Source organism: Chelmon rostratus, chromosome 11, assembly GCF_017976325.1.
Source record: "Chelmon rostratus isolate fCheRos1 chromosome 11, fCheRos1.pri, whole genome shotgun sequence".
Classification (NCBI taxonomy): Eukaryota; Metazoa; Chordata; class Actinopteri; order Chaetodontiformes; family Chaetodontidae; genus Chelmon; species Chelmon rostratus.
The window spans coordinates 6415148-6442990 of record NC_055668.1 but is presented as its reverse complement, the minus strand read 5'-3'; the positions used below and the strand labels follow the sequence as shown (position 1 = coordinate 6442990).

At 43.9% G+C, this 27843-nt stretch overlaps 1 protein-coding gene across 1 annotated transcript; it reads left to right on the top strand.

Annotated features, from left to right (window-relative positions):
* The first annotated feature begins 236 nt into the window (after positions 1 to 236).
* cdc42ep3 (CDC42 effector protein (Rho GTPase binding) 3) lies at positions 237 to 7004 on the top strand. Its single transcript, XM_041947750.1, has 2 exons — positions 237 to 865; positions 5185 to 7004. The coding sequence occupies exon 2, from the start codon at positions 5412 to 5414 to the stop codon at positions 6489 to 6491; it is 1080 nt and encodes a 359-aa protein (XP_041803684.1). The 5' UTR covers positions 237 to 865; positions 5185 to 5411; the 3' UTR covers positions 6492 to 7004.
* Positions 7005 to 27843: the final 20839 nt, after the last annotated feature.

Sequence of the window (27843 nt, the reverse complement as noted above, 5' to 3'; positions counted from 1 at the left end):
CTGCAGTGCTGCAGTGTTTTTCAGCTATTAGTTCATACAGTGACGCCACTGCTGCTGCTTTGAAAAATAAAGGATCGTGCACAAAATGAATAGAAGTGGATGTAATCTGAGGTGATTTTGGAGAGGCAAATGATGGGAGGGTGGGCGTGCATATGTGATAGACAGATAAGGATAGAGAGGAGAGGCAGGAAGAGTCCAGTCAAGTGTCTGCCAGCTGCTGGCCGCATTTACAGAATAGCTCTTCAGATCTGAGCAGTCCGCAGTGTCAGACAGGGTGAGGCAGAAAAAGAGTGAACACACACTCAGTGTGCACTTCATGGACTGTTTTAGAGAGGAGAGACAGCCAGACATCCCATGAGGCATGTGCCTTTCTCCACACAGCGCTCATTTAGTCAAGCTTGTGATCACTCGTCACCGCAGCTCCACCAAGGCACAGGAAGCAAGGAGGATCCTCAAACACCACAGAGCTGCTTAAAAAAAATCCCAGCTCTGGGTAGGAGAGGGGACAGGCATGCACAGGTGCTGCTAGAGAGAGAGAGAGAGAGAGAGAGAGGGAGGGAGAGAGAGAGAGAGAGAGAGAGGAAGGGGGGTGTGAGGGGAGGTGTAGGAGGAGACTTGACTTGCTTCAGTATTGAATAGGAGCCGGAGCGCAATTCCAAAACAGCTGTCCGGCAGACGTCCCAGTCGACAGAAGTGCAGCCCCGAGGCAGAGACAGGAGGCAGAGCAGTGTCAACATGCCACAGGAGCAGCACAGCAGCCGCTGAACACACACATCACACAACACATAAACCTGGGGCTGCAGCAATCAGGAGAACACCAGCGATACCTGGGAAGGATCAACATCTCCCCATCGGAATATCTGAGGTGAGTGAGAGCAGGAACATGTTTTATTTCACACTCTGATGGTACAGTAAGCTGGATTAGTAGATAGGAGAATGCTGCTGCAATTTACCTGCTGCCCTGGAAGCATCTAGGGGATTTTTTTGGGGGGGAATGTCTGGAGCAGAAAGGGGTTTTGCTTAGTAACAGTGAAACGTGCGAAAGCTTGCACGGTAAGTTAAGCTTGTACAGGGGTGTTTGGACACTCTCATACATGCAACACAAGAGCTGAACTGTTAAGAGCAACATGATATCCTCCACGCTTTCCAAGAGAGACATTTTTAGTCCGGCTACACACTTAAGGCATGTTCCCCTGAAATGCAGAGCTGGCTTTGCCTTTATCTCTCCTGGGGAGCAGATTTGGAGGAGGTTTTTATCGGTGCGCTGGGAGGAAAGGACTTTTTCTGTTTGGCCAGTATATGTTGACATTCCCTTCATGTTTCATGTGCTTTGATTCGGTTTCCTGCTCATCTCTGCCAAGGATAACTCTGGCAAGTGCCGGCCATGCTTGTGGGTGGCACAAGGGGAGCGAGAAAGAAAGACAGAACAAATACTCCACCCTGCTATTCACCCCAGTCCCAGCACGGCCACCAGGCCCCCGAAAGTCAGGCCTTTGCCTATAATTGAGGTTTTTTTATGTAACAAACAGCTCGGTCTATTCTGTAAGGCTACCATTACCCTCTGTGGTATGTGCATTTGCTTTTCATAACAGCCCCAAAAGAGAGGGTCTTTCTGCTATTCAAAGGCGTGACAGAAGTCAAGGCCATGGTTAGATGTTAGAAGAGGATCTGGGAAGTTCAAGCTTCCATAAAGTTGATTTAAAGGCTAGTTTGTCTCCTACTCAGTGATGATGATACGCTGACCACAGCTTCAGAGGTGCAGAACAGCATGCTGTTTTCAGCAGCACTGATGTGAAATGTCAGCACAGTAACCCCATCACGGGAGGAATATTTAGGGGATGCATGACGTCTATTTTAAAGAATGGGGAAGTCATACGCAAGTCATGTTTTAAACAGCTGCTGTCTCTGTGTGCGTCCCTCATCACTGGCTCTGGATCAGTTTGCTCATCATTTCAAAGTCGCATTTATTTAGGCTACAGCAGAGTTACACCTCCCCTAAGAATATGCTGACCCAGTTGTATCACACGTGACTTTTAGGTGTCCAGAAATACCCAGACAAATCACGAGCCGTTAGCTTAATTACCAGATACCAACCCCGCATTTTATCTGCCCCCACTCTCAAACTTTCATCACCTTGCTCCTTCTGCTGCCCCCTCACTAATAACTAACCCAACGAGCACGAACTGATGAGGCAAGGCTCCATTTTTAAAGAGGCTGGAGTGGCTCCAGATCGCCTCATGCCCAGACAGATAGCTCTTGTTGACCCAATGACACAGTGGCTTTATCCTGCAGCTCCCATTATGACTGAATGGCTGCCCAGGCAAGCAATTTTGAAAGGAAGGTGCCATCAGATCTACACTTCCCCAGAGGTGTAAATGAAACCCCCCAACTGCATTTCTGCGGAGGTGGCGCCGCCAGGCTTGGACCAGTCAACACGTGCCATGCTGCCTCTTTTTGGACCACTTCCAAAAGGAGGGTGCAAATCTGGCCTTGGCTATAAGATATACCAGAATACACCTGCTCAACTATTAACAGCCTGCAGAGACACAAATGGATTGATTGGGTTAGGCCACATGGGTCCATCCTGGGATATCCTGAGCTCTTGTAATTGATTAATTTCCTTTTGGTCCAATGCAAGCTTAACTAACATTACTATGGCTTTTGAGATTCTCTACATACACTCAGATCAATACTGATTTCCCCAAGCCCTCATTGAATTAACCTTCATACTGGTTATGCAGCAGACCGGCATGAGGATATTGTTTTCCTCATGCTGCTCTGTTGGCCTCTGGAATTCCAGTCATGTTTGTCATATAAGCCAAACTGAGCCACCAGCAGGACGGCTGACGTGAAGGTCAGACCTCCAGGCTTTCACCGCACCAGCTGACTTCTCACGGGCTGCAAGTGTTGACCTTGGGTAGGATGCATAGCAGATGTCCCCCTGTGTGAGTTGCAAGAGTTGGAATGCTCCTCTGCTAGAGGATTTCCTCTAAGTTGGGTCCATACTATTGATTCCGACCAACATTATCATCACTTATAATGCATGGGCTGTGCATAGTCTCGTGCCATTGGAGAGGAGAGGGTCCACACAGACCAGGCAGGTGTTATAATTTCATCAGGGCAGACCAATAATCAATAGGTGTTTTTGGTAGGAAATGTTCAGCCAGCCGTACAGCGGTGACCTCCTATTCTTAGGAACAGCGCTGCAGAAGTTAACACAGATATAGATATGTGCTCTCTGAGCCCACAGGAAGCAGCTTTTGGCGTGGTGGTGCATTTGTTTCACTTCCTATCCAAGCTCAATTTCCCAGTGCAGCGAGCATCAGCTGTCAAGGTCAGAAAGGACTGAGGAGGAGCAGCGAGAGAGGGAGAGACACTACAAAAAGAAAAAAACAAGTGGGTGGAAGAGAAATGGAAGAAAAAAAATATAAGAAAGAAGTGAGGGATTTTGCTGTACCCCCCCATCAAACACTGCAGCACTCCTCTTCGCCTTCCCCCCTCCCTTTCTCTCGCTCACTATTAGCAAACAAACATGCTCTCCTTCGCACACATGGCCTGCATTCAAAACTGCTATCTCTCACGAGCGCAGTCAGGCACCTCGCGCACACACTCACGCTCACACCAGCACTCGAACACACGAGGGCCCTCGGTGAGCGGTGTTGCCGTTCAACACACTCGCACATGCCCTGCATCCCTCAGTGTTTGTCATGGCTATATATAGCCCATAGTGCTTTCTGGGTGACAGATTTATTTGTGCTGTAATGTCACCCCATGAAGTGAGAAGATTCCACCTTGTACTTCGCATCCTGCAGAGTTTTCACCGAAGTTGCGGCCCTCGGAGGGCAGATATCAGTGCCACCGTGCTTCATCTAACAGGTTGGAAACACAAGAATCTGTGTTGAAAATGGATTTCAGCTCAAAGGTTTCCAGCCTGCTGTTTGGATTCAAATACGCGGCAAGTGTCTCTCTGGCTCCACACTAATGTGCCTGCTGAATAAACATAGTCTACTTAAAGTGCCTCTGATAAGGCTGATGCAGTGTGTCTCTATGGGGTCGGCTGCAGCAGGAATGTGGATGTTTTCTCAGTGAAACCGTTTTTTTTTGTTTTTTTTTTGGAGGGGGCAGCGTGGGTGGGTGGGGGGAGACTGCCCAGGCACTTTTTGTGTAGCAGTGCACTCTGTCAAGACGGTCACTGCTGACAGATCTCTCATAAGTAAATATGTCTATAAATGGGCAAGCTCTCTCCTCCCTGGTGCTGTCTCCCACCCCCTCATCACACACACATGCACGCACACACACACACACACACACCCCGTCAACTCCCTTCCTCCACCGAGTGTTTTTCCCTTTCTCCTTGGTTGCTATGTCATTTCAAACGGTCAAAGCGATTCTCTCCTTTTTAGAGAGTTCATCCTACACTAAGCTGGCTGCCAACATGGTGACATTCTCAGTTGGGTTTGTAATGGAAAAGCTCTGAGAGGGCCGCATGCAATCAGCCACCTTTTATCAAATCCAATAGCACCTCAATAATGTTTACCCATCCTGATGCATTGTGCAACCTAGCCGGTATCTCAGCCCTTTATTAAACTCTGCCCATCAAATCAATTCACAAACTGCATCACCTTCTTTCTTTCTTTAAGATCCACTTGCAATGTAATCCCTCATTCTATCTCCCCCACACAATCCCCCCTAAACCCCTTTCCTCCCCTCTTTCTCCCCTCTGGTCCATCTCTGTCTATCTCTGTGCGTGTCTGAGCAGTAGCTTGTTCCTAAAACAGGCTGCCCTGCTCTGATCCCACTAAAGTCCCGCTTTGCTTCTCCTCTCCCAATCTGCGCTCCAGCTGTTCCACATTAGCACATCCAGAGTTGCGGAGGCCAAAGAAGGCTCATGTGTGGAAATGTGAATAGAGAAGCAAAAAGCCTTAGACCCAGGCCTTATCCTCCTCTGCTCTGGCGTCTGAGCTCGCCAGATGCAAAATGAGGATGAGGATTTTTTTTTTCTTGCAGGATCCAGAGTTTATTTGTGGGACTTGTGTTGGTTACCAGATTTCGTTTTCTGGAAGGCAGGACAGGAGTTTTATATCAGTAGCAACATTCATCAAAGTAACCTTCAGGAAATTTTGACAGTTCTGAGTTTATGTTTTGAAAAATGCTGACATATTCTTTATTTGTCTTTGATTTCAGGAAAGAGGCCATTTGACCTTTCTACACTGCTGGACAGCACCAGTCCTGCGTGGAATCCGGTTTCCTGATCGATGCTGCAATTGCTGAAATTATTTTTGGAGTCCTGAATGATCGGTGTGCTACTGAGAATGTAACTCAAGCTTCTCCCCTGTGGAACTGTAACATCCAGAGCTTATAGATCATTTCCGATTTTCTTATCCCGCATATCTGAGCTCTCTCTCGCAGCCATGCCAGCGAAAGCGCCCATATACCTGAAACCCACCAATAACAAGAAGGGAAAGAAATGTCGCCTCAGAGACATTTTGTCCCCAGACATGATCAGTCCGCCGCTCGGGGACTTTCGCCACACCATCCACATTGGCAAGGGTGGGGAGAGAGATGCCTTTGGAGACATGTCTTTCCTCCAGGGAAAGTATGAACTCCTACCCGGAAAGGGAGACGTCCACCCTCAGTATGGCATCCAAAGTGAGTTTCTTAGAGCTAACAGCACCGGTGATGCTTCCTTTGCCGAGACCCCCTCGCCAGTGCTCAAGAACGCCATCTCCCTCCCAACTATCGGCGGCTGCCAGGCACTTACCCTTCCCCTGATCTCCTCCACTGTGTTCTCCATGCCCCCGGAGCCGCTGGAGGACATCATTGGGCCTACAGCTCCCATGAAACCTGACAGCACTGAGGAGGTAGAGATCCTGCAGATGGATGCATTGTTGCGCTCCATGGAGGTCTTCAACAGCGAGCCTTCATCTCCCTTCGCAGACGTCCAGTCGAAGCCCGACGTTCTCCTGGACCTGCTGGAAAACACAGATAAGTCCGCCTCCAAGGCGGTTGCCAAAGCTAACAAAATAAACATGAGTGAATCCAGGTTTGACAAGCCATCGTCCTATTATATCAGCGGTCACAGCAACAGCACCTTCAAAGCCAACGGAAGCCTGACCAGCAACACAAGCAGCGACAGCTTTGACAGCTTTAGCGGTAAAGGGGACTTCCAGGGCAAGATCTGCAATGGCAACAGGAGTCTCAATGGCAATGGCAACTGCAATGGCTATGGACACTTTAACAATGACATTACCATGGGCTTCAAGCAGGAGCTCTCAAAGTGCAATGGAGAGTGGGTGGACAGGGACAGTGGGGTGGAGGAGGGCCGCATCTGTGATTTTGAATTTGAGTTTTCCAAGGAGAGGAGCACATCACAGGATTCCCTCGCCCAGATCACGGGGTCATTCCTCTCCCTTGAACTCGATCTGGGCCCATCCATCCTGGATGATGTGCTCAACATAATGGATAAACCCGCAGCAAAGAGCAGGCCTTGAGCTGCGCTGAGGCCCCAGGAGGAGAAAGGGAATTATTAAACTATAGCCATGAGGAGGGAGAGACTCAAAAAGCAATCAAAATGGTGTCTGGACATATCATTGAGATGAAAATGAGCTACAATAGACAGAGCTGCTTATGTTTTTATTGTCAAAACATGTAACTATTCTAGCTTCTATGGAGTGTTGATTCTTCTTTTTGTTTTTGCCATGCCAGCCGCATGTTTAAGATGCATGTATTGAGTTACAGCTAAAACACAGCCATCGTGCCTTTGACTGTAAAGATGCTACATGATAGATTTGTGTTCTTATGTTGACTTCCACAGTGTATACATGATAACTTTGAGGTCCTTTGCTTTTTTACACAGTCTTGAACCTAATGCATTTTGCGACTTTAAGTGTGTTTAACAAGGCATTATTTTGTCACGTAATTCATTTGCCACGTGATCTCTTTCAAACAGCAGAACACTATGCATATTTGTGTTTTTAAGGTTTTAACAAAAATAAATGTGTTTTGCCCTATTCTGCCTAATTTCTTGCATGTAATGTGTGCATACACCAGAACTGAGAGCTCATTTGAAAAACGATGTGGCACAGAAGGGAGACGGCAAACAAGAGAGATACCAAAGAAAGAAAGAAAGAGCTACAGATTGACAGAAAGAAGGACAGAATGGATTTATTTTCTCGCCTCTGACATTCCTTACATTCTGCCTCCCTGCCCTGCAGTGGGAGCACCGGTGGGCCTTCATCTGCCCAACCAGGCGCCTGCTCCATTTGTTTGCATGTGGACGGGACAGGCAGAGGAGGGGGCTTTGAAATTCCCTGCATTCCAGCTACAGAGCAGAAGTGTCCAGGACCAGACATAAATCAGCTGTTTCAAGGATGGAGGGAGGGCGTCAGCCTTAGAGCCACGCTATCGTCAGCCAGGATGTACAGCGAGGTTACAAAAGATGTACTTACAACATAGGTAAACTATTTCAGTGCTGAATGATAGATGAGTACTGTCCCTCTGTTGAACCAGCAGTGTTGAAGCAGAAGCAAGAGCTACCCCTCAGCAGTGGCCTCCTCACTCTGATCCTCAGTCCCTCTGGGCCTTTCAGTACAGACGCATGAGGGGCCATAACAAGACCTTATGGAGGCTTATAGCAGGCTTCCCACGAACACCCACGTGCCCACGCTGTGTCATGCTTGTTTAAAGAAAACAACATCAGTTCCCTCACATCCAGCAGTCAAATGTACTTGTGATAGCAAGGTAATTTCACATGCAAATAATTATCTGGGTTTGATTTCACTTCTGTAATTGAGCGGGCCAATGTGGCGAACCTCTCTGAATCCCTCAAAGGCCTCAGAATGTCCATAAACAACCGCGACTGGGCCGGCCGAGGCATCTGAAGCTGCAATAAAACCAGATGTTAGAGGAGACACGAACATCTCCCCATGCAAGAAAACCCATGTCATGGCAGATGCCCCAGCCATTGGAAAATCCCGGCATTAGTGCTGAAGGGTTTGCATACGCTGAGTTGAAACACACACCCTCCGAGTATGAGTAATGAAAACCTTTGCTGTCAAGGTAATTACTATGCTTCTACCTGCAATGGTACATCATTGACTTGATGACAGCCTTCATTTTGACAGGCACGGACCCCAAGCAAACTCCCTTCGGTCTACAAAAGAATTTGCGACCACAGCACTGTAGCGTGTTGTGTAACATATTAGAAGTGTTTCTGTAGAGATGCCAAAGCTCGCAGACACAAAATACCAGGAAATACCAGTGTTTTATGAAATCCAATACAAATACTTGACATATGTTACACCCTGAACACTGGCTCTACGACTGCGAGTTCAGAGCCCCGCATGAAACACAGAGTGAAGACTTTTATGTGAGCGACCAGTTGGCCCTCTTTTTGTAGAGGTATGTCTTATTGAAGCTTGATGTTTCTATTATTATTTTTGTATTGCACAACTTGGGCAGTGTGTGCGCTACCAGCAGACGCAGGGTGCCCTGTCCTGTTTCTGGCTCAAGTCTTCCGTGAGAGCCCGAGGGCAGACGAGAAAATACCAGAGATGGAAGGTAGAAGTAGTCCTAGTGGACTGTTTCTCAATAGAGCAGGGCCAAGGTGGAAGTTTGACCTGAAGAGACCTTGACTCCAACCGCCTCTGATATTCCATGCTGCACAGCAACACGATCAGGCAACTCATTGTGACACCCACGGACTCACGAGCGGAACAATATTGCACTTGTTTTTCGACCACGTAGCGGCTTTCGCTTGGCTTCGTGTTTTGCAGTTTGCTCGACTCTCTCTGCAAATGAATTCACAGAGAAATGAATGTTGCTTTTGTTCGGATCTTTTTGGTGCAGCCAAAGTGGTGTTACTGAAACCAGGGGAGTGACTGCCAAATTGGTGATGTTGGCCGAGTGAGGGAGGTGACACGGGTGTTGCCACCACCTGCTGCCTTGTAATTTCCCGACCAGTTGCTCTCTTGACAAGAACAGAAAAAGCTTAATTGCTAAATTCTGTTTTTGTGACTTTGATGCTGTGGTTTCGGAGGATGGTGAAAAACATGAGGAAAAAAAGAACATGCACACCTTTTTTAGCATGTTAGTATTTTCTAGGAAATGACAACCAAAAAATGTACGTTTAACACTTCTTGTGAGGCAGGCATCAGAAAACATAGAAATTATAAAGTCAGAAAGTACACAAAAGCTATTTGCGTTACATTAAAGGTAAAAGGTTCAAGAACATTTCATGAACGTTCCACCAGCAGATCAGTGATCTGGGGATCCAGCTCCTCAGTTTCCTGGGCTAAGGTGAAGCTGTCAGTTCACAGATGAATAAGCTTTGGCCCAGAGGCCACCGGTGCCAAAGAAAGCACAGCTCAGACCCAGCAAAATTTTCCACCCAACCTCCACAACAGCACTGCATAATGTGCACACTGTCTTTCACAGAGAGGTTGGTGAAGGAGCCCCTCGCAGCCGGACTTGAGCTGTGTCAGGCGGATGAGAGGGGAAACTTTAATAAGATGTTTCCCTGCTCATTGGCCCTAGATGGAGACAGCAGAGACGTGAGCAGCAGGATAAAGCTCCTCTTGTCTTCACCTGCTTCAAATGTACTGCAGCACGAAATGAGCCCAAACACAGATACAGTACTTTCCATGTAGCCAACAGACTGAGCAGGAGAAAATATCTGAGGCATGAGAGCAGCTTCTCAGGAATACTATTGTTAAACATTTCTTGCCTGCTGCAGGGATATCGTTCAACGTTGATACATATTGTACGGCATCCAAAATTGAATGCCATGACTACGATAATCGGGGCCTCAGTAGTAGAAGTTTCTTGGGAACATTTACATTGGGATGCTGAGCTTGGAGCTTGGAATCAAGTGTTCTGCAGATCTGCTGATTTAGTAGCGCGGGGCTGCAGCTCCCTTTCAAAAGACAACAGCAGGAGAGGGCAGAGAGAGCTTATTCTCAGGGGTGAATAAAATGAGCCTGAGCAGGGGTTGATGCAGTGCAGATCCGAGCCAGCTCACATACAGTTTGGTCTGGCAGGCGGGGGATACCTGAGGTTCGCTGCAGTGTTGACTGTTGTTTGGCTGACTGTAACCATAGCGAGTCGAGCTTGTATTTTCGGCACGTGAGGGCTGAGCTGAAAGGAGGGCAGAGACGGGACGAGAGTTAAACAGGGCAGTGTCACCTCAGAGGCAGCAGAATGCCTCTGAGACAAAGCCCAGGCCCAGTCAATGGTGGTGCCACGCTATGCAGAGCAAAACAAGGGCTACTGTACGCTTAATAGCGTACTTCATTTATCTTGAAGGTGAATCATAATTTCCTGGGTTATTTGTACTGGGCAGTATTCAGCACAGAACTTTGTCTTGTGTGAACTGTTCTATTCAAACATGGAACTAAAATTCCAGCTATTAACTGCAATTTTAAAAGTTAATGACAAGATTAAATGCTGATTATTTTCAATTTGCAGACTTTATAAATTGGTAGAATTTGGCATCAAGCCTCACAGACCAGTATTTGTCCACAGTATGTCACTTGTCATGTTGCATGAATCAGAGTTAAAACAGTTTTAATCTGTGAGTGGTGTCACTGGACAGGAATGAATACCAGGACATGTGCTAGTGTTCAAGAGGAGGCATGTATGCATGTGTATAAAATGTAAGTAGTTCTTTAAAGCAAAATATGTTTTCTTTATTTTAATCCATTGGGTCCAGGAGACTTGACCAGTTTGTGCTAATTAAAGATGCTAAATTTAAAGCCAGACCTCTGTAACCTGTAACCGTTGAAAGAAGAAACAACACAACCTTCCTATTACAAATGAAACTTTATCATTTTATTATTTCAATAATTATGAATACACAGATGTACATAGTCTGGTATGACCAGTAGATTATGGTGACTAACGTTAGCTTATTGGTCAGTAAACTTAAGGTAGATGCTCTGTAATTGACATTAGTTTGTTAAGTTAGTGACAGTTCTCTGCCTTTGTTATTGCAATAATATGTTTTAGCAGTTATAGCATTCGTTTTTATCCTGTTTTGTGGCCGATGTGGCAAAGTGCACAGTTCCACGTAACTTTCACTTGACTAATTCTAGTCATATATGTGTTTAAGGCATGTGACACTAAAACCATTTAAGCTCCAATTAAAAATTAACTGGAAGCAAACAAAGGAATAGAAAAAAATCTATGCGCTACACTACAGTGCATTTTCCACATGGACACGACATTGTGTACATTATAGTATTAGAATGTGGCTGCAGTCAGCGACACTCACTGTCCTCCCATCTGCTTTATGACGGGTGCTCTGAGACACTGGGCCTATAACACAGAGTCTGCGCTTGCCATTTTAATCGGCTTAATTTACAACAACCCCCACATTGCAAACAATTCATGCATTATTCATATTTATTCATATGAATTCCAGCTTGGGAAGAATGGGACTGTGACTGAGCCCAGCAGAATGGGGCAGTAATGTATGCTCTCTGTATCTGAGCTCTCCTTCTAAGGCAGCACAAGGCGTTGAAACCAAAGGCTGAGATCATGTGAGTGTTTCTAAGATCACCCTTGTCTATATTTTGTCTCTTTTCAAATGGCATGCCCCTAACCCAGTGCAGCAACTACCCATTCGGGTGCTCTCCTTTGGCCAGCAACTGATATTCGCCCATAGGAGGTATTTATATATTTGCTCTTTGCTGCATTTCCTCCAGACACCCCTCTGAGAATTCCTTCAATGCCCCGCGGAGGGAAGGCTCTCTCCCCTTATAGACGTGGGTGACATCACTCACCATCTTTTCCTCTTGCAGGTCAACAACATCTCCGCGGCCCTAATGAGATGACTGGACTCAGTCACCTTGTGGGATCTGATAATGAGGCCGCGGGTCAGTGACTTGCCCTGGGCGTGGCGTTTATTGGCGGACACATGCCACTCCTAAAAGTAGAACAGACTGTTTATAAGGATTAAATGCAAGACAGTTTTGTCTGTAGCGCTACATGATTGTGTCAGTGTTCATATATATTTCATATGTAAAGTATATACAGTCTGTTGATAAGCTTTTTCTTTATTTGAACGATGAGCTTTTATCTAGAGTTTCTATCATCTTTGTTGTGATTCCATTTGCTTTCTTTCCAAGAGTTAAATGAGAAAACTGTGTGCTGCTTGTGTTAAATGAACCACTGTTATATTAGATTGTATTGGCATGTAGCTGTCAGCTCTTTTCACTAACAGATATATCACTGTAGGCGTGATGGTAGGCCTGCCACACCTGCCACCCTCATTGTGATAACAAGAGCCCAGGAAGAAGGAGAATGATAGATCAATAACACTCTCATGTTTGTGTGCTCACCACCAGCAACATGTAAATCAGTAAGCAATAAAGGTGCTGTTGGTAGATGTTTTTTAACTCTGGACCGAGCCAGGCTCCAGCCTGAGCTAAGCTAACCGCCTGCTTATTGTAGCTTCAAATTTGCCTTGCAGACATGTGGTATCAATTCCATCGTCTACCTCTCGGAGTGAAAGAGCGCATTTTCCAAAATGTTGAGCTATTGCTTCAAACCTTAGATCCTTCAGCTGCTCCACTGACAGCCTGATGAGCGTTATTTGGTGCCTTTAACTCTCAGAAGGCCTCTGTAAAGCTTACAACGCTCAAAAGGCAAATCTTCCCACAATGCTAGAAAACTACCTTTGGCCCCAGAACGTCAGCCTCCTGTTTATTTTCAGTGGAGCTGCCTCTGGTCTCTCGATAAAATGATAAATTCCCGACTGTCTTATATCTACAAGAGGGATGACTCAGTCCTGAACTGTCTAAGACCACGCAGCAGTGCCGGCCATTTACTCATATGTTATATAAGTGTATTTGCTAAGCATATATTGTGAGTTCTACCTGCATGGGATTACACAGCTATAGAGAGCAGAATGTATGAAAGTACGGAGCGCTCAGGTCAGACTACATTCCTGCCGTTATGGCCTACCGCCTTCAGGATCCTGCCTTTTAAGGTAAGCCCTCACTCTGTTTCTCCTTATCCCCATGCAGGCTTGATCCCTCTGTCCCCCGGGGGCTCGCCGGGTGCCCCAGAGTCTCCTTTTATAAGTTGTCACCAGCCAGTCATGCGATCACATCTGCAGAAAATTTCCGAGCAGGTTCCCTTCCTCGGACCGTAAAAAGAAACAGCAGCTGGCGGCCATTCATTTTACGCTTTGTTTGGAGGAGCTTTTACACTTCAGGTTTGCACAGATGAGTTACGGCCAGGCTGTAAAGCAGAACAACACACAGCACGGAGAGGGAGAGTAAAACACAAGATCTCCAAACTTCCAATTTGAGAAGAGAAAGAGGAAGAGTTATGAATGAGGGCTGATGTTCTCATAGTTCTGTGACCTCTGTGCTGCTCTCAAGAGCTGCATTGTGCTTCCACCTGAAACACACCAAGCTGCGTCTGCGAAATTCATCTCATTTCCATTTGACACCGTGGGGAGTAAAGCAATATAACAGCTTATACTTCAGCCTCTTTCACTGGATTGTCAATCATCTGTGAGGACTGAGGAGCCCTGGCTCTCTTCATAACCCCCATCAGCACTAAGAATGCCTTGGACAGACTCCCGGTATGCATCAGGTTCAACATTAAATGACTACCAAGAGTTTTAGCATCGAACAACCCAATAGGAGTCAATGTCCGCATCACTAAGGATGACTCAATAACTCAAAGCAGAATGTCATGTATTATTCAAATATATATACGCCTTTAAATCTCTTCCCCATAGGTCTGTGAGTGAAGGTATCAATTCTTCATCAGGCTGACAAAAACGCAGTAACTCAAGTGAGCCCTCTATAGGCACGTCGAGCTAAAGCACTGAATCACACACAATGTCGAATATCATTTTTGAGCGTTTACTTTCCCAGTTACCTCTGCTGATGGCATGACTTCTACACTGCTGCACAACAACCTCATTAATCCCACACATCAACTCTTACAGAACTGACCTTTCCCAGGGATCACAGGTCGCAGGGTCTCCGTCTTGCGCGAGGGGAAATACCAGCAATGAAGTCTCCCAGATGCAAAGTTCACTTTTTGGCTGTCAGTGAGTTTGAAGAACATGACACTTTGTGAGGAATATCCCCAACCAGAGGCCGGTCACAGGTCAGACTGGATGTCCTCTGAGGACCTGTGTGCTCGTGGCCTACGGGAGCTGCTCCGCTCTTCACTTTTTGACAGATGTCAAACTGATGAATTATTGATGATTAATCAGATAAGGAGCCCACACACAGAAGCACGGATAAATACTGCTAATGCCAGACACTAATCCTCTTGCTGCTGGTAGCAGTGTCTGGGTGTCAATCATAAAAACCTTTGCAGGAGGAGCGTGCACAATGAGACGGTGTAAAAAAAAAAAAAAAAAAAAGAGCACCAGTCAAACAGTGGAAAACTGTGTAGACGTGATGGAAATATGGCATTCATGTATCAGTTCAAGAAAGGTTAGAGTCTGGGAAAAATGCACATAGCAATAAGTAAAAGGGAACACAGGTATGAGACACAATAATAAGGTCATTTTTGGAGACGCTGGGAAGGAGTTGCAACATTATGTACAGTACATCTACAGTGAATCTGCTTCCCCTCCATCCTGGCAATGGTCTTGATATTGTGAATTTGGAGTCAATAATGTTATCTAAATCAAAACCTGGTGACAGTTGTGAGGATATTACTTTCCATTCATATTCAAATCTAATCAGACAACACCCAGAAAGTCTCACCGAAGCAGATACGCAGCATTTTGAGTGCGTTGAATGAACTGAACGAGCCAATTTCCCCTTTTCATCCCTGTTGAGTTTTTGTATCACTGATTTTATTGTACATGTAAATATCAACTCTTCCCTAATAAGTTTATGATTCACCAGCTACAATCTAGAAAGCAGGAAATGTCAACCAGACGTTTAGGGCTAATTCTGAAAAAATGTCACAAGCACGAAGCTTCACAGTGGCCGCAGCGAGCTCAGGATGAGGAAGTGGTGAGCAGCACCCTCTACTGTTGTAACAGTGGGTGTCTGCTGCTCTGACCCTCGAGCCCATGCTCATTCAAAGACAGCCACATTCAGCTTTAACTTTATTAAGAGGATTTTCCATTGTTGGCATGATCTGCAGACCACCCAGATTTGTCTCAGCACTTGGACATTCCTCACTTATGAATGTCAAACACTATACAGCTAATTGTTTGTTCAATCATCCTGAGAACAAGATCTTCTTAGTGTAGAGACATGGTAGTTAAAGTTTTCCATCCATCAAAGCTGGGTCAGGCCAAAGCACGGGTCGAGCTGGTTGGGTGGTTAAATGGCCGGTGAAACTGACCTTCATCACATCTCATGAGGATGATGAAGTCAGAACTTTTCCATTTGTTTCAGATGGACTGAAAGACATGCATGGCGTGGTGCTGTATCAGTTTACAGCTACTGAAAATGTCCCATCAAGGGTTACTCTAAAGCTCTTTTACAAAAGTTGTGTTTTACTAATGAGATTATCTACGTTTGCACCTCCCTCCAAGGGCAGGGAGAGGAAGAATGAAAATGACTCAACTATTTTGTGGTCTGGCCTGATCCCAAGGCCTTTGCATGCAACCTGCTAATTCGTCCGGCTGGCTAACGACCGGCTTGCGTGCCAGTCGATCATTAGCGCCCCGTCAGAAACGGTCACCAAACATGTCACATGCCCTTCGGTCACTCTGTTCAGGGCCGACTGCCGGGGGGCCGTGCATGAGGGAGGCGGCCATGACACACACACACACACACACACACACACACACACACTAATAAATGAATAGCACAAGCACAAGGTAATGGCACAACAAACAGTTTGAGCTAATGTTGTAATGAAATGCATGATTTCTGCCAGTTTAATTATTCCTGTCTTAAACAAATTAGACCACTAAAAGACCAGGTAGACTGTGATTTACAAAACACTGCAGGCTGGACAGACTGATTCTGAAAATATAGTTTCATATACAAATTTTGCCAAGCATGAAATACACATATATTATGTTTTTTAGTTTCTAAAACAAATCTAGCAATGCCGTATTTAAAGGGGTGCTTAAATATTAAAATAAAAGTTTAATTAGGGTGAGGAAACTTACCATGATAAGAGATTTAGCTTTTACATGTTGAAATTTGGAATTTTTTTTTTTTTTTTTTTTTTGAAAATAATATGTATAATCTATTTTGAGAGCTTAAAGATTAAAGTGAAGCACATGACATGATGAAATTATAATAGACAACATGTAGGAAAACACTCGCAGTGCTTCACATGCTGTTTGAAGCAGTCATTTCATTCAACCATTTGCTACACCCTTGGATTTGTCAAGGCAAGACGGAGGCCACAAACACATTCTTTCAGGGAACTGGTTGTAAGACTGCAGATCTCCATTTTTCTGTGTGTATGATTGAAACCAGGCAAACATCCAGTATCGTGCCAGTGTGTGACAGGACCAGAAAGTGGATGATAAAGTGCGCTCTGCGAATTTGCATGTCACACTGCAGTGGAATATCGTATATGTCATGTGAGTTTAGAACATTGTAGTCAATGATGAACTTTGAACTGAATCAGCTGGTGTCGACTGACAGGACAGGAGGATGTTTTAGATACATACAGCTACTTTTCTCTATTTATTCTTTTTAAGCTGTATATGTGGCTGTCAGTTGTTACATATAATGACAGCTGCCCCTCTGACACACTGTAAAGCTGACGGGTGCTGAATGTCAGTCATTCTCTTTCAGGGAATAAAACCTATTTCCGTTTGGCAGGGAAAAGAGTAGATTCATGTTTTGCTCTGTGGAGTAGACCTTAAAATCTGAGTATTAATATTCCTAAAAACATATTTTACATATTTGGTCCTTTTCATGTGTGAAACTGGAACTTGACTGTGGTCAGAGACCATATTACTTTGTAATATAGTAATACTCACTGTGTCGTGTATCCTTGTAATGATCGGAGCCACTGGGTGGCACCCTGCTGTTACGAAATTTTCTTTCAAACTGACAACAGATGATCATTTCTGTGTGCTAACATGAAATCACAGAGAGCTGGGAACTTTGTGTCCCCATGAGACACAACCCCCATCAAGGGACTTCATGGACCCTTTGAGGGTGAGTGGCTTTATTAGTGTTCACAGTGTCCCCAGATTTAGGACCCTGGGGAAACACCATTTGGACTTCTCTGTCCTAAACGCACCTTCTCAAGATCTTACTTAAAAAAAAAAGGAAATTTAATGTGTATATGACTGTGCTTAATATTCTGATCGTAAATGTGTGTGCACACATCATCTGAGTACCCTGACATGCTCTCCTACCAATATAGGCCAAGGTGAGGCAAATTCTTCATTATTCTGATTAAAAAGTAGCTCCAGAAGTCCACAAACCTCTATTTTCCTTTCAACAACAAAAAGGAAAAATACTTTTTCAGTAGTTTTCAGATGTTTTTTGGAACATTATATGACACATTTGTTGAATCCAGCTGTTCTTTTATCATTCCATGAGCTTCATTCACTCTAACAAATGTGTTGACTGTATGTCCTTCCTCATTAAACATTTGCAGAGCTGATCTTTCTAAATATTATAAATCTTGTAAAAATTGTTTGCATTCATTTTTTACTTGCTAGCAGTCTTCCTCGCTGCCTCTGTTAGTGCATTGCTACGCTCATTTGTGCGCAAACGCCAACTTTCAATCAGTGGAGCAATCAGCAAGAGTGTATATCCTGTGGCCCACACGCTCATAAAGTAAAATAAACCACTGCTAGCCAGAAATATCTCCACAAGGGGCCTTTAAAGCTTCACTGTAAGACAGCATTTCCCAACATTTTTGGCTTGTGAGTCCTCAAAATAATAACCTCTTGTGACCCCTTATCAGGGATTTGGGTCTTAGTGGGGACATTATCTTGAATTATTTCTTTGTTATTTGAAGAATTTTGCAGGCCAGAGAAGGTGAAAGGATTCAAAAAAGAAAACAAAGCAAGAGAAAAGTACAGGAAATTTGGAGATTTTTTTTAAACATCTGGCAAACCCTCAGATTAATCTTGCAACAGGAAAGAAAATTCCATCTTTACTATCTGAGACATTAAATTCCCTGTTTGTCCTGAAGGAAACAGATGGGAAATCTTCTCTACCCTCAGGAGGAGACGGAGCATAAACATCAGATCGGCCTCCATCATCCCTCAGAGACAGATCATATTTATGTGCTCAAGTCATTTCATAGTGTTTCATCAAACAACTTCACACATGCCCATGACTTTATTTTCAAATTATGTGTGTATATATAATTTTGAGCTGCTCAAGATCAGCACCATCTTGCACCACCCTGTGTTTGTTTTAAGAAGGGCCCCTCACTGGCACTAATACAGAAAATTATGAGGGAAGATTCCAGCAGCTTAGCCCTTGCATGCTAACTGATCCATTAAAGCCCTAAAATGATCCGATCCAAGCCAGCTTTTCTAAATTACATAAACCTTATTAGAAGAGTTTAACAACTCAGAAAGTGGAGCAGTCACAATACAGTCGCCATATGACTGAAATCTCATCGGTGAACGCAGCAAAATGATGTTGTTTTTGAAATCTCCTCTGTAATCTCACATGAAAACCTTTTGTTTCATGTTTAAACCAATTGCACTGACTTAGCAAGCCATGTGGAAAGTTTTTGTTTGGTCTTAAGTGGCCACAGTTCAGTTTCTGGCCTGGCCATTGCAACAAGTTCATGTGTTTATGTGTGTTTATATACTAATACTGCACTGCATGCATTTGTACAATATTCACACGTGCCTATTTGAAAGGCATAAGCAGTGAAAAGTGATTTGAGGTGATGCATCAGAGAGGCTGGACTGACATATCGCACTCAGAATGTCTTTTGACTGACACCTCTGAATCTGTGATGAGCAGACAGTTTGTCTCCAAAGAACAGACAGTTTGTTCAAGACGATGAGATGAAGGAACGCTCTTCAAAGCCGACTGGACCGTCAAACAAACAGTCTTAGAGTTTCAAGTGCTTGTTGTCTTTAATACTTTTCTCTAGCACAAGCGAGCACAGCAATGCACCAAGTTGTGTGAATTTTTCAGACTTCAAAAAGTGTTGGACAATCAAAGGCAGTTAATGCAGCACAGTGAGGAAACCCTCCTGAGAAAAACTCATATTTATCATTTTTGACTTCAAGGCAGAGTGGATTAGTTAATCTCATGTGCCATCTAGTGTTTAAACTAGCATGGTGCAACACCAATTACTGTCTATGCATAGTACAAGACATCAGTTCAGAGAAAATGTGTGAATTCAAAGTATTTTTAAGCCATTTATATATGTACAAAAGTTAATTTGATGGCTGCTGTTTCAAAGTTGTCTTTACACAGTGTGATTGATGATTTAATAATGCAGTCACACAGTTTCTATTCCCTTTGCCACTGGGCTAAACACCCTATTATCATTGCATGAGGACGTCTTAGGTGGCTGTGTGGTTTAATCAACCCATGATTAATATTTGGGAGCCAGTAATAGAATCAAAAGTAAGTAAGTTGTTTAGTAGGAGATGCGAGACTGCTGGAGGTGTGATTGTGGTGTACAGGGTGTTGGCTTTGAAGGCCTTTGTGACTTTGCATGACAACAGCAAATTTGCCATGTTAGTGTGATGTGATGCCAGTGTGATTGGGATTTAAGTCAGGCGTCTGGTGTCTGACTGTCTGCAGGTGCCTTGCATACAAATAGCCATCGATCAATAATGGCACCGCGAAGGTTACATGGGCAGGAAAAGTTTGAGGCAAAGCAGCGGTGGATGAAATAATAGAACTTTAGTTTGGTCAGATGCCTGTCTTTGCTTTAGGATGAATAGTGAATAGTGAATGGATGAATAGTGCGTTTGGGTTTGTGTGTCATTGCAGTCATGCTGCATTGTGTCTACTGATCAATCTGTTGGAATCATTTATGTTGTAGATTGTACAGTTTGCATGCGCATATTACACATTACAATGTAAAACAAGTACAATAGCACAGTAGTTAATGTATAATGGTATGATGGACATCTCATGGGAGTCATTTGTCTGCCTGAAGGAAAACTGGACCAGCTGCATCCTGAGATGAAGGTGCTCCCTCAGCAGTTTTTGAATGTATGGAATCCTTCTGATAAAACACTACTAACAGTATATTAATAAATGTGTAAAAGCACTTATTTGAACCTATGGAAACAGTTTTTTTTAGTATTACCATATACAGGATCTTATTGTTATTGCAGACATGATGTTCAGAAAAATGCAAAAACTGATTCATCATATCCTTCGTATCCAGAGGAATGCCACATCCATTTGAGATTTTTTTTATCAAGATTTATTTTTCTCATTTATAACCAAACCTAGTCAAGGATGAGTAGAGAGCAATAACAACTAACATGAAGACAGTAACACTGCACCTGACGCTTATCACAGTGAAACTGTTCAGTATATTACAAGAGATGAGAAAACAGGGAGTCTTTTGAGATTAGTCAACACAGAAAACTGTTCTTCGCTCACTGTTAGATCAGACTCTCGCAGCCTTTTGCTCTCCAGCGTTTATCATTCTGTGGCACTCTATAATTCACTGGGTGGTACTTTCTTCCATCTTGTTTTTTCTTTGTTTCTGGAATTGCTTTTGAATGTTTTCTACTTCTTCTGCTGAGACATTATCGAACTGAATCTGTGAGACTCAATATCCATTTAACTTCCAGATTAGCTTGATTCATACAGGAAACCTTTTTTTTTTCGTATATTCAGCAGTAATAAACTGAGACATCTTTGATCAAAAGGGAATAATTGTTGATTTGGATGGCTTAAAGGCCAACTCCACTGTCATTTCCTGACAACGTTGATTAGCCTCCCTGTTAATTAGATAAGTTCATTTTGCAATCAAAGTTGCTAAATTGCTAAAAGGGATGATGACGACTGCCTATAGCAGAAGCTGCTTCAGCCTCATTAGCAGGTGCAATGTCACGACTCTTTCTGTCAGAGAACCGAGAATCATTGTTGTGCGCAAGCTCATCAGCTTCTCTTGTACTTTCGTATAATTGTAGCATTATAGCCTCAGTTCTATCTCTCTGAGCAGGTGTGTCTGCCGTTTATCTGTCTGCAGGTCAATCTGTCTGTCTTAGTTCAGCGTAGTTTGCTGGTCTAACTTATTGCATTAGCAGACTGTGTTCATTTTATTTTTCGGTTTCCTCCACTTCAGTTGAATGCACTGTTAATTTTCACGGTGGTATTTGATGTGCAGTGAATGAGAGCAATCAAGGCAGTGGATCACATGAAATCCCATCTGATAATTTAATTCTTTCATAATTTAGAAAAGAAGCAGTCATGTGCTTGTGGTTTTATGTGAATCCAGTGACAGTGGACAAATGACATGCAACTCTTTGGTGTGTAAAAAAAAATGATGCGTTCCAGTAGGCAACATGAATCTCCGTGCTGCAGTTGTATTCACTGGATCATCTTTTGCCAAACCAGAAAAAGTGAAGCAATAGTTTATTTAGTGATCTGTAAACAAAGTTAATTAACTGTACTGTCCTCTCTTGCAGCACATAGCTTCATTGAAGGTCCTGATCCTTTCAGAGACAACCCTCTTTACTTGTTTAGCCACCAGGAAGCAGCTGCTGGAGATGCAGTGGATTTGGGTGGAGACATGAGAACCGACAGACCAGGTTGGTCTGCCCCAAGTTCCATTACCGTTTGAAAAAACAGTCACCAGCAAAACTTACGCCATGACATCAACTCAGTACAGTTTCAGTTTTATTTGTCATATGTAGATTAACACAGGGTCAAATATCCAGTGAAATATGTTGGATGATAATAAAACTGGTCACCTCAGCAACAAGAGCAATAACCATAAGGTAGAAAAAAAAATAAGAAGAAACATTTTGATATTGTCAACCAGACAGTAGCACAGGGAACAGTCTGCGTGCTGATTGGTTGTGGTCCCTGGTGATGCTGCGTGTCCTCTGCAGGCACTGCTGTGGAAGATGTCCTGAATAGCAGGGAGCCTGTTGCCAGTCATCTCACATCTAACATTAGCTACCTTGTCTACCAATATTTCCAGTCTCAACTGATGCATTTACCATGATAAAGTCTTGTTTCCATAACATTTAACCACCTTGATAAATCACTGCACACTCTGTGTATACATTCTATACAGGGCCATGAAAAAGTTTTCAGACCTTCGATAAAATCTCACTTTTTAACAGGATAATAAATCATGCTGTAATATTTCTTTGCAAGTATCTTGGGTGTCTACCAGAGGTAGAACAAAGCACAACAATATTTTTCATATTCTCTACGGTTTCCTGCATTGAATACAAAAGTGGTTAAATGGACAGAAGCTGTGACACATCCCATAAATAAAAGAAGTGCAAAATAAAGCCAGCTGAATGGGGGAGGGAATTTCATAATGCAAGCTTTGATTGATGCCAAATTTGTTGTGTCAGTGGGCATTGGGTTCCTCTACATGTTTGAAAAAGTCAATGTGAATTGATGCACTGAGAAAATACAGAACTACAAAGTACCATGAGTGGAAATATAAAATATGAAGGTCTATGATGGATTTGTTATCCATTGGTCTGAGGAGTGAGGAGTTGCTAGTAGTGTCAGAAAGCTTAGTAGACCTATACTGTAACTAGGAGGAGGCTGATAAGAAAGGATAGGAGACTGGAGTTGCAATGTTGCATTGTCTTATCATCAAATGTGATGACACATATGTCCTTGTTTTGCTTGTCAACTATGTGAGCAAATGGATGTTTAAATCATCTACTGTCTCTATGCTATGGTGGCCCTGAGGGTCAAAACACAACAACATTTCAGAAAACACAGCAATATTTCAGACATTTCAAACCACGCTCACTTCAAATGATGAGTGCCGCGGAGTAGGCTGATAAGAGAGGATAGGAGGCTCACTGTGTCAGTGTTGTCCCACTGTTGTCTTATCATCAAATGTGATGATATGTGATGTCCTTGTTTTGCCTGTCAGCTGTGTAATGTTTGTTCAGAAAACACGCCACCAAGGTGAAAAGGAGGTGAAAACCAGAATTATTTAGGTTTGAGTGACTGCTATCACTATCCATGCCAGCGATGTTGAACTTGACACGTACAATAAAATGGCAACATGGTTGCCATGGTAATGGAATTATGTCCGATAATTAACCACACCCCCATTCTCTGTTCTGAGAAAGAACATTAATGGAGCAACATGAAGTAACACTGGCTGGATTGGTACTTTGGTACTCTCAAGGAAAACAATACATGTCGGTGGTCACTGACCATTTTCAGGGTTGGGTTGAAGCGACTCCAGTTAGCCCACAATTTGATATACCATCTGAAATAAGTTCTGACAACAGATCGGCATTTGTACAGAAAATTGCCGAAGGTACCTTACAACAGTTAAGAACCAAGCAGCGTTTGAGAGCTGTTTACCATCATCAAAGCCAGAGCTTGGTTGAAAGAATAAATGAAACTTTTAAAGCTAAGCCAAATGAGATCTGTGCTAGCACTAACTTGAGCTGGGTAGAAGCTTTACCTCTTGCGCTTGTGAGCTATAGCATGCAAACTCATACAAGTACGCACAAAACATGAACAACTGCAGACAGAGCTGAAAAGACTATATAAAACAACTAACTGCTATCCATTTGCAGGAAAAAGTGACACAGCTGAGACCCGACCAGAGGACTGAGAGACCAGGTGAACATTAAGGTCTTTCAGAGGAAGTGGCACGAGCCAAGATGAAAAGGTCCAGACAGAGTGACAGTCTAAGTGGAAGGAAGCACAACATCATCATCTGAGCCACTGCACGAAAGTTCAAGACAAAAACATGGGCAGTATTAAGTCTGAATGGCATGAGAAACAAAATAACTGTGAGGCATGTACTGATGACAGTGGGCATTTCTATGTGGGTGACAGGAAACTCGGGACAGGAGAAGTGTCAAAAAACTGGTGAGGACGCCACAGCTCCTGAACGTGAGTCCAGAAAGTGACTCAGTCACCTTGGAAGGAAGCCAGAGCCCATGACCCGGACGAGCACGATGCAAACATTCCAAACCATACAGGACTAGATGTCGTGCCAGCATTGTTAAATAAGGCCAATCATTTTTTAATTTCTCTCAGTGAAAGCCGAATGATGCCGAACACACATGCAAAAGCAATGTGAAGTAGTGTTAATAGACAGAATTCGGTTGTGTGGCTTTAGGACAGGCAGGCAAGGATTAAAATGGGGATTAGATCAGTGTTTAGTAACTGTAACTATGGGAAACCAGGTTAACATCAAGATCCAAATGGGTCACCAGGGGAGCCCAGAGTATACCTAGACTGCAGCTCCAGGTAAGAAATGCAGACACTGCTCAAGGACCAAATTACCCACAATCTGATACGAGAAGACGTGGTAGTACTGAAGTGTGAATTACTGAATGACAAGATAAAGTTACACATCCCACCTCAAAATATTTAAAAGTTTGTAATAACACATGAGATTCAAGCAATAGAGAATAAAGAATTAGATTCTGAAGACAATGTGTTGTGTGGATGGAAGAGAGATCATCCTCTATCAACCCAGAAAAGATGTGGACTGAGAGTGACAAGAGAGCAGCTTTTTGGAGAGCGGAGATTGGCGCACAAGCAATCCGACCTAACAAGACTTACGCACTGGAATTTTAAGGTACAGATAAGAGGAGAACCATCCCCTGGCAAAATTGCGAAGTCAAGAAGTGAATGATGATGCAACGCTGAACATCACCACTGACAGCCAATGTTAATATAGCCACCACTGCTATGGGCAAATCGGCAACCCTCTTTTTAAGCACAAGTGCAAATGTTGCTATTCGAGGGCCAGGGACCACCGCCGATCCTGAGAGTTTGACACCTATGCATGCTCCAAGCACAATCAGTGCAGCAACTCCGGGAATTACTACCACTTCCCAATAATATTAGGTAGCGCAAGAAAGAGCTAAACCTATGCAGCGAGGCGTGAAAGCTATGACAGATAGTAGTGAATGTATAATGCTGCAGAAGCTCCAATAACATTACCCACAGTTGTTCCATAGAAACATACATTTGAATAATGCGGTACGGTACAACGACGTGAGTGTAGAGAAGGTAGATTTGTCCCTCGACAGGACTTAGCAACACTTTTTAGGCTTCCTATGTGTAGAATCCAATATAGGTTTTTGTATGGATCTCAAAAGAATCATGATCATGATACTGCATCTAAGGTAAGTTTTTCAGTTGCTGTGAGGAAACAGCAGAATCTGAGACAAGAGTTTAAGGAGAATGCTGGAACAACTGGTCATGGGATTGGCTTTTGGGGAAATGGGGAGCCCTGTTAGTGAAGGCAGGAATCCGTGTGTTAATGGTTCTGATTGTAGTTTTTCTATGGCATGTTGCATCGTACTCATGCTGAGGAAGCAGTGCCTGAGCACCATGGACAAACAGACAGATCACACAGCTGGTTTCCAAATGGCTCCGATGATGAACATGCTGTCACCAGAGCGGGTGGCTAAGCTTCACCTCACTGAAATAGAAGACGGACATCCAGACCTGTTTCCCCTCCCTGCCTACCTAACCGACTCGTGTGAACTGGTGGCAACAGAGGGGAACACTGTCACACAAGACAAACCACGTAGAGGATGATTCAGCAACTGAGAATGCAAAGGAGTTAAGAGCGTCTGGGTAAACTCAAGATAAGATGCTTGCCTGAAGGTTATTTTTGATCACTATTAGTAACAGTAATCTGAATGTGCTATGCATGGTTAATACATTTTATTGTTTGAAATATATTGCAGTTTGAGTATCGTTCTGTATGAGGTTTTACACCCTCACGGGGGGATTATGTGGTAGAATTTGTTTATGCAATATGCACTTCTAAGTCTTGGAAGTGTTCTGGCGATGTTGAAGATAAGACACCCTCGCAATAACAGGACACTCAACAGTGCGCATCTTGTGAATGTTCAGACCTCGGACAGATAACAGGAAGGCTTAGGTCATGATTTTACCACATTCACCATAACAACACCAGTTAAGGAATATGACCTGAAGTGAACTGTGTCTCTGATGTCTCTGGCCGGACATCTTCTCAAAATAAGTGGTTGTCGGTCACGTCTGCGAAAGTATATAAACAAATGTAGACAAGATAAGACGGGGCTTTGCTGTGAGCATCTGTGCGTGCTGCACTCAATAAATAAAGTCCCGCTCTGGCTGCATCTGCTACTGCTGTGTCGCTCTCTCCATCACAACACGCACAATAGAATGGCAATCTGGTTGCCATGGTGATTGACCATGTCCAACTATTAACCACGACCCCCATTCTCTGTTTTGAGAAAGAAAATGAATCGAAAAACATGACGTAACGCTGGCTGGACTGGTAGGTGAGAGAAGAAAGAAAGAGGAGACGATTTTAAATTGCAACAGAACGACTTGAATTGAGCATTGCACGTTTTAAATGCAGTCAAACCCCAGCAGGAAATAACCAGGAGCTTCCTGGCACATTAAAAATGCATTTATACGATTAAACGTTTCACCGTATGGCTTCACCCTGTGCTATCTCAGAGAGGTGTGGCACCATCTGCAGGAGGTCATCATGTATTCCCTCTGCACCTCTTCACCGAAGGTCATCAGACGCATAGCTACTTTGCTATGGGATGGAAGGTAATGGCATTAACCGCGCAGCTAAATTAAATTAAATGCTTTTAAATGGCTGGCAGGAGGGAGGGAGGGAGCATGTTGAAGCCCCATCGCTCCAAGGTCATCCATCAACCTGTGTATCCTTAGCAACCGTGAGACTTTGGTCAGAGGTTAGATGGTCCAGTTCAGCTAGGACTCCCAGTGTCCTGCAGTCTCATGACGTGTCTGGTATCATAAATCACCTGGCTTCAGAAGTGATACGGGCTAATGTGTCATTACCCGACTTGGAATCTTTGATTGATGGTATCATCAGTGAGAGACGATGCCCCTTTAAAGGGAAATTTCAGTATTTTTCCACCCCGTTCTCACAAGGTTCATGAAGGGCCATGCTAAGTGTCCAGCAAGACAGCGTACCTCAGGAAGCCGTTGGTGCTCCTGCGGTCACTGCTCTTCCTGGATGACTGAGGAGGAAAAGAGTGCAGCGCTAAACTGGAAAATTTTGACGTGTCCATGAGTTAGAGTGATCTCAGCTGTGTAAACCCAGCAAATCTGCAGCTCTGATCAATGTTGCTGTGATACCGCAAAAATAGCTAATCCGAAGCTATGTATACTTCCAGTCTGACTCAGAGACATGCCTTTGAAATGATTTATGTAAAGCTCATGTTTATTTGGAAAGCTTTGGCAGGATTGTGTTGTTTTCCCTGTTGCACATTGTTTTGCTGCTGTTCATGTTCATCTCTACGACAAAGATAGTCCAAAGTTACCAAGGCTAAAATTATGAGAATAAGACCCAGGTGGAAAAACACTGGCCTTTTATTTGAAATATATAACTATTTCATAAAATATATCAGTACACTTGTATATTTCTCTTCCAGTTCTGAATGAATAGCAGCTCTCTGCACACAGCAAGCCAGCACAGCACAGTGTGCTGAATGTTTTCCCCTGATGCACATTTCCACAGTCGTCCAGCTTTGCCCGCTGGCTGGGATTTTTATCACCCACAGGTGGGAGCAGGGATGTGGGTGGAATTACAGATATTGGTCTGCACCAGTGAATCTCTGCTGTCACACAGTGGCCAGCTGCCTCCCCCAGGTAGAAAGCAATCAGAGGGACTCCCACTGCCGAGGCACAGCCGGGACGGTCTGCAGATGAGCTTCTTTAAAGCAACGACTGGCTGAGTCAAAGAGAGTCACGGGAAAATGAGGGGAGAGCTGTTTGA

What these genes read in the sequence shown, in the direction of transcription:
- cdc42ep3 (XM_041947750.1), top strand. Translation starts at nt 5,412, where the DNA reads ATGCCAGCGAAAGCGCCCATATACCTGAAACCCACCAATAACAAGAAG.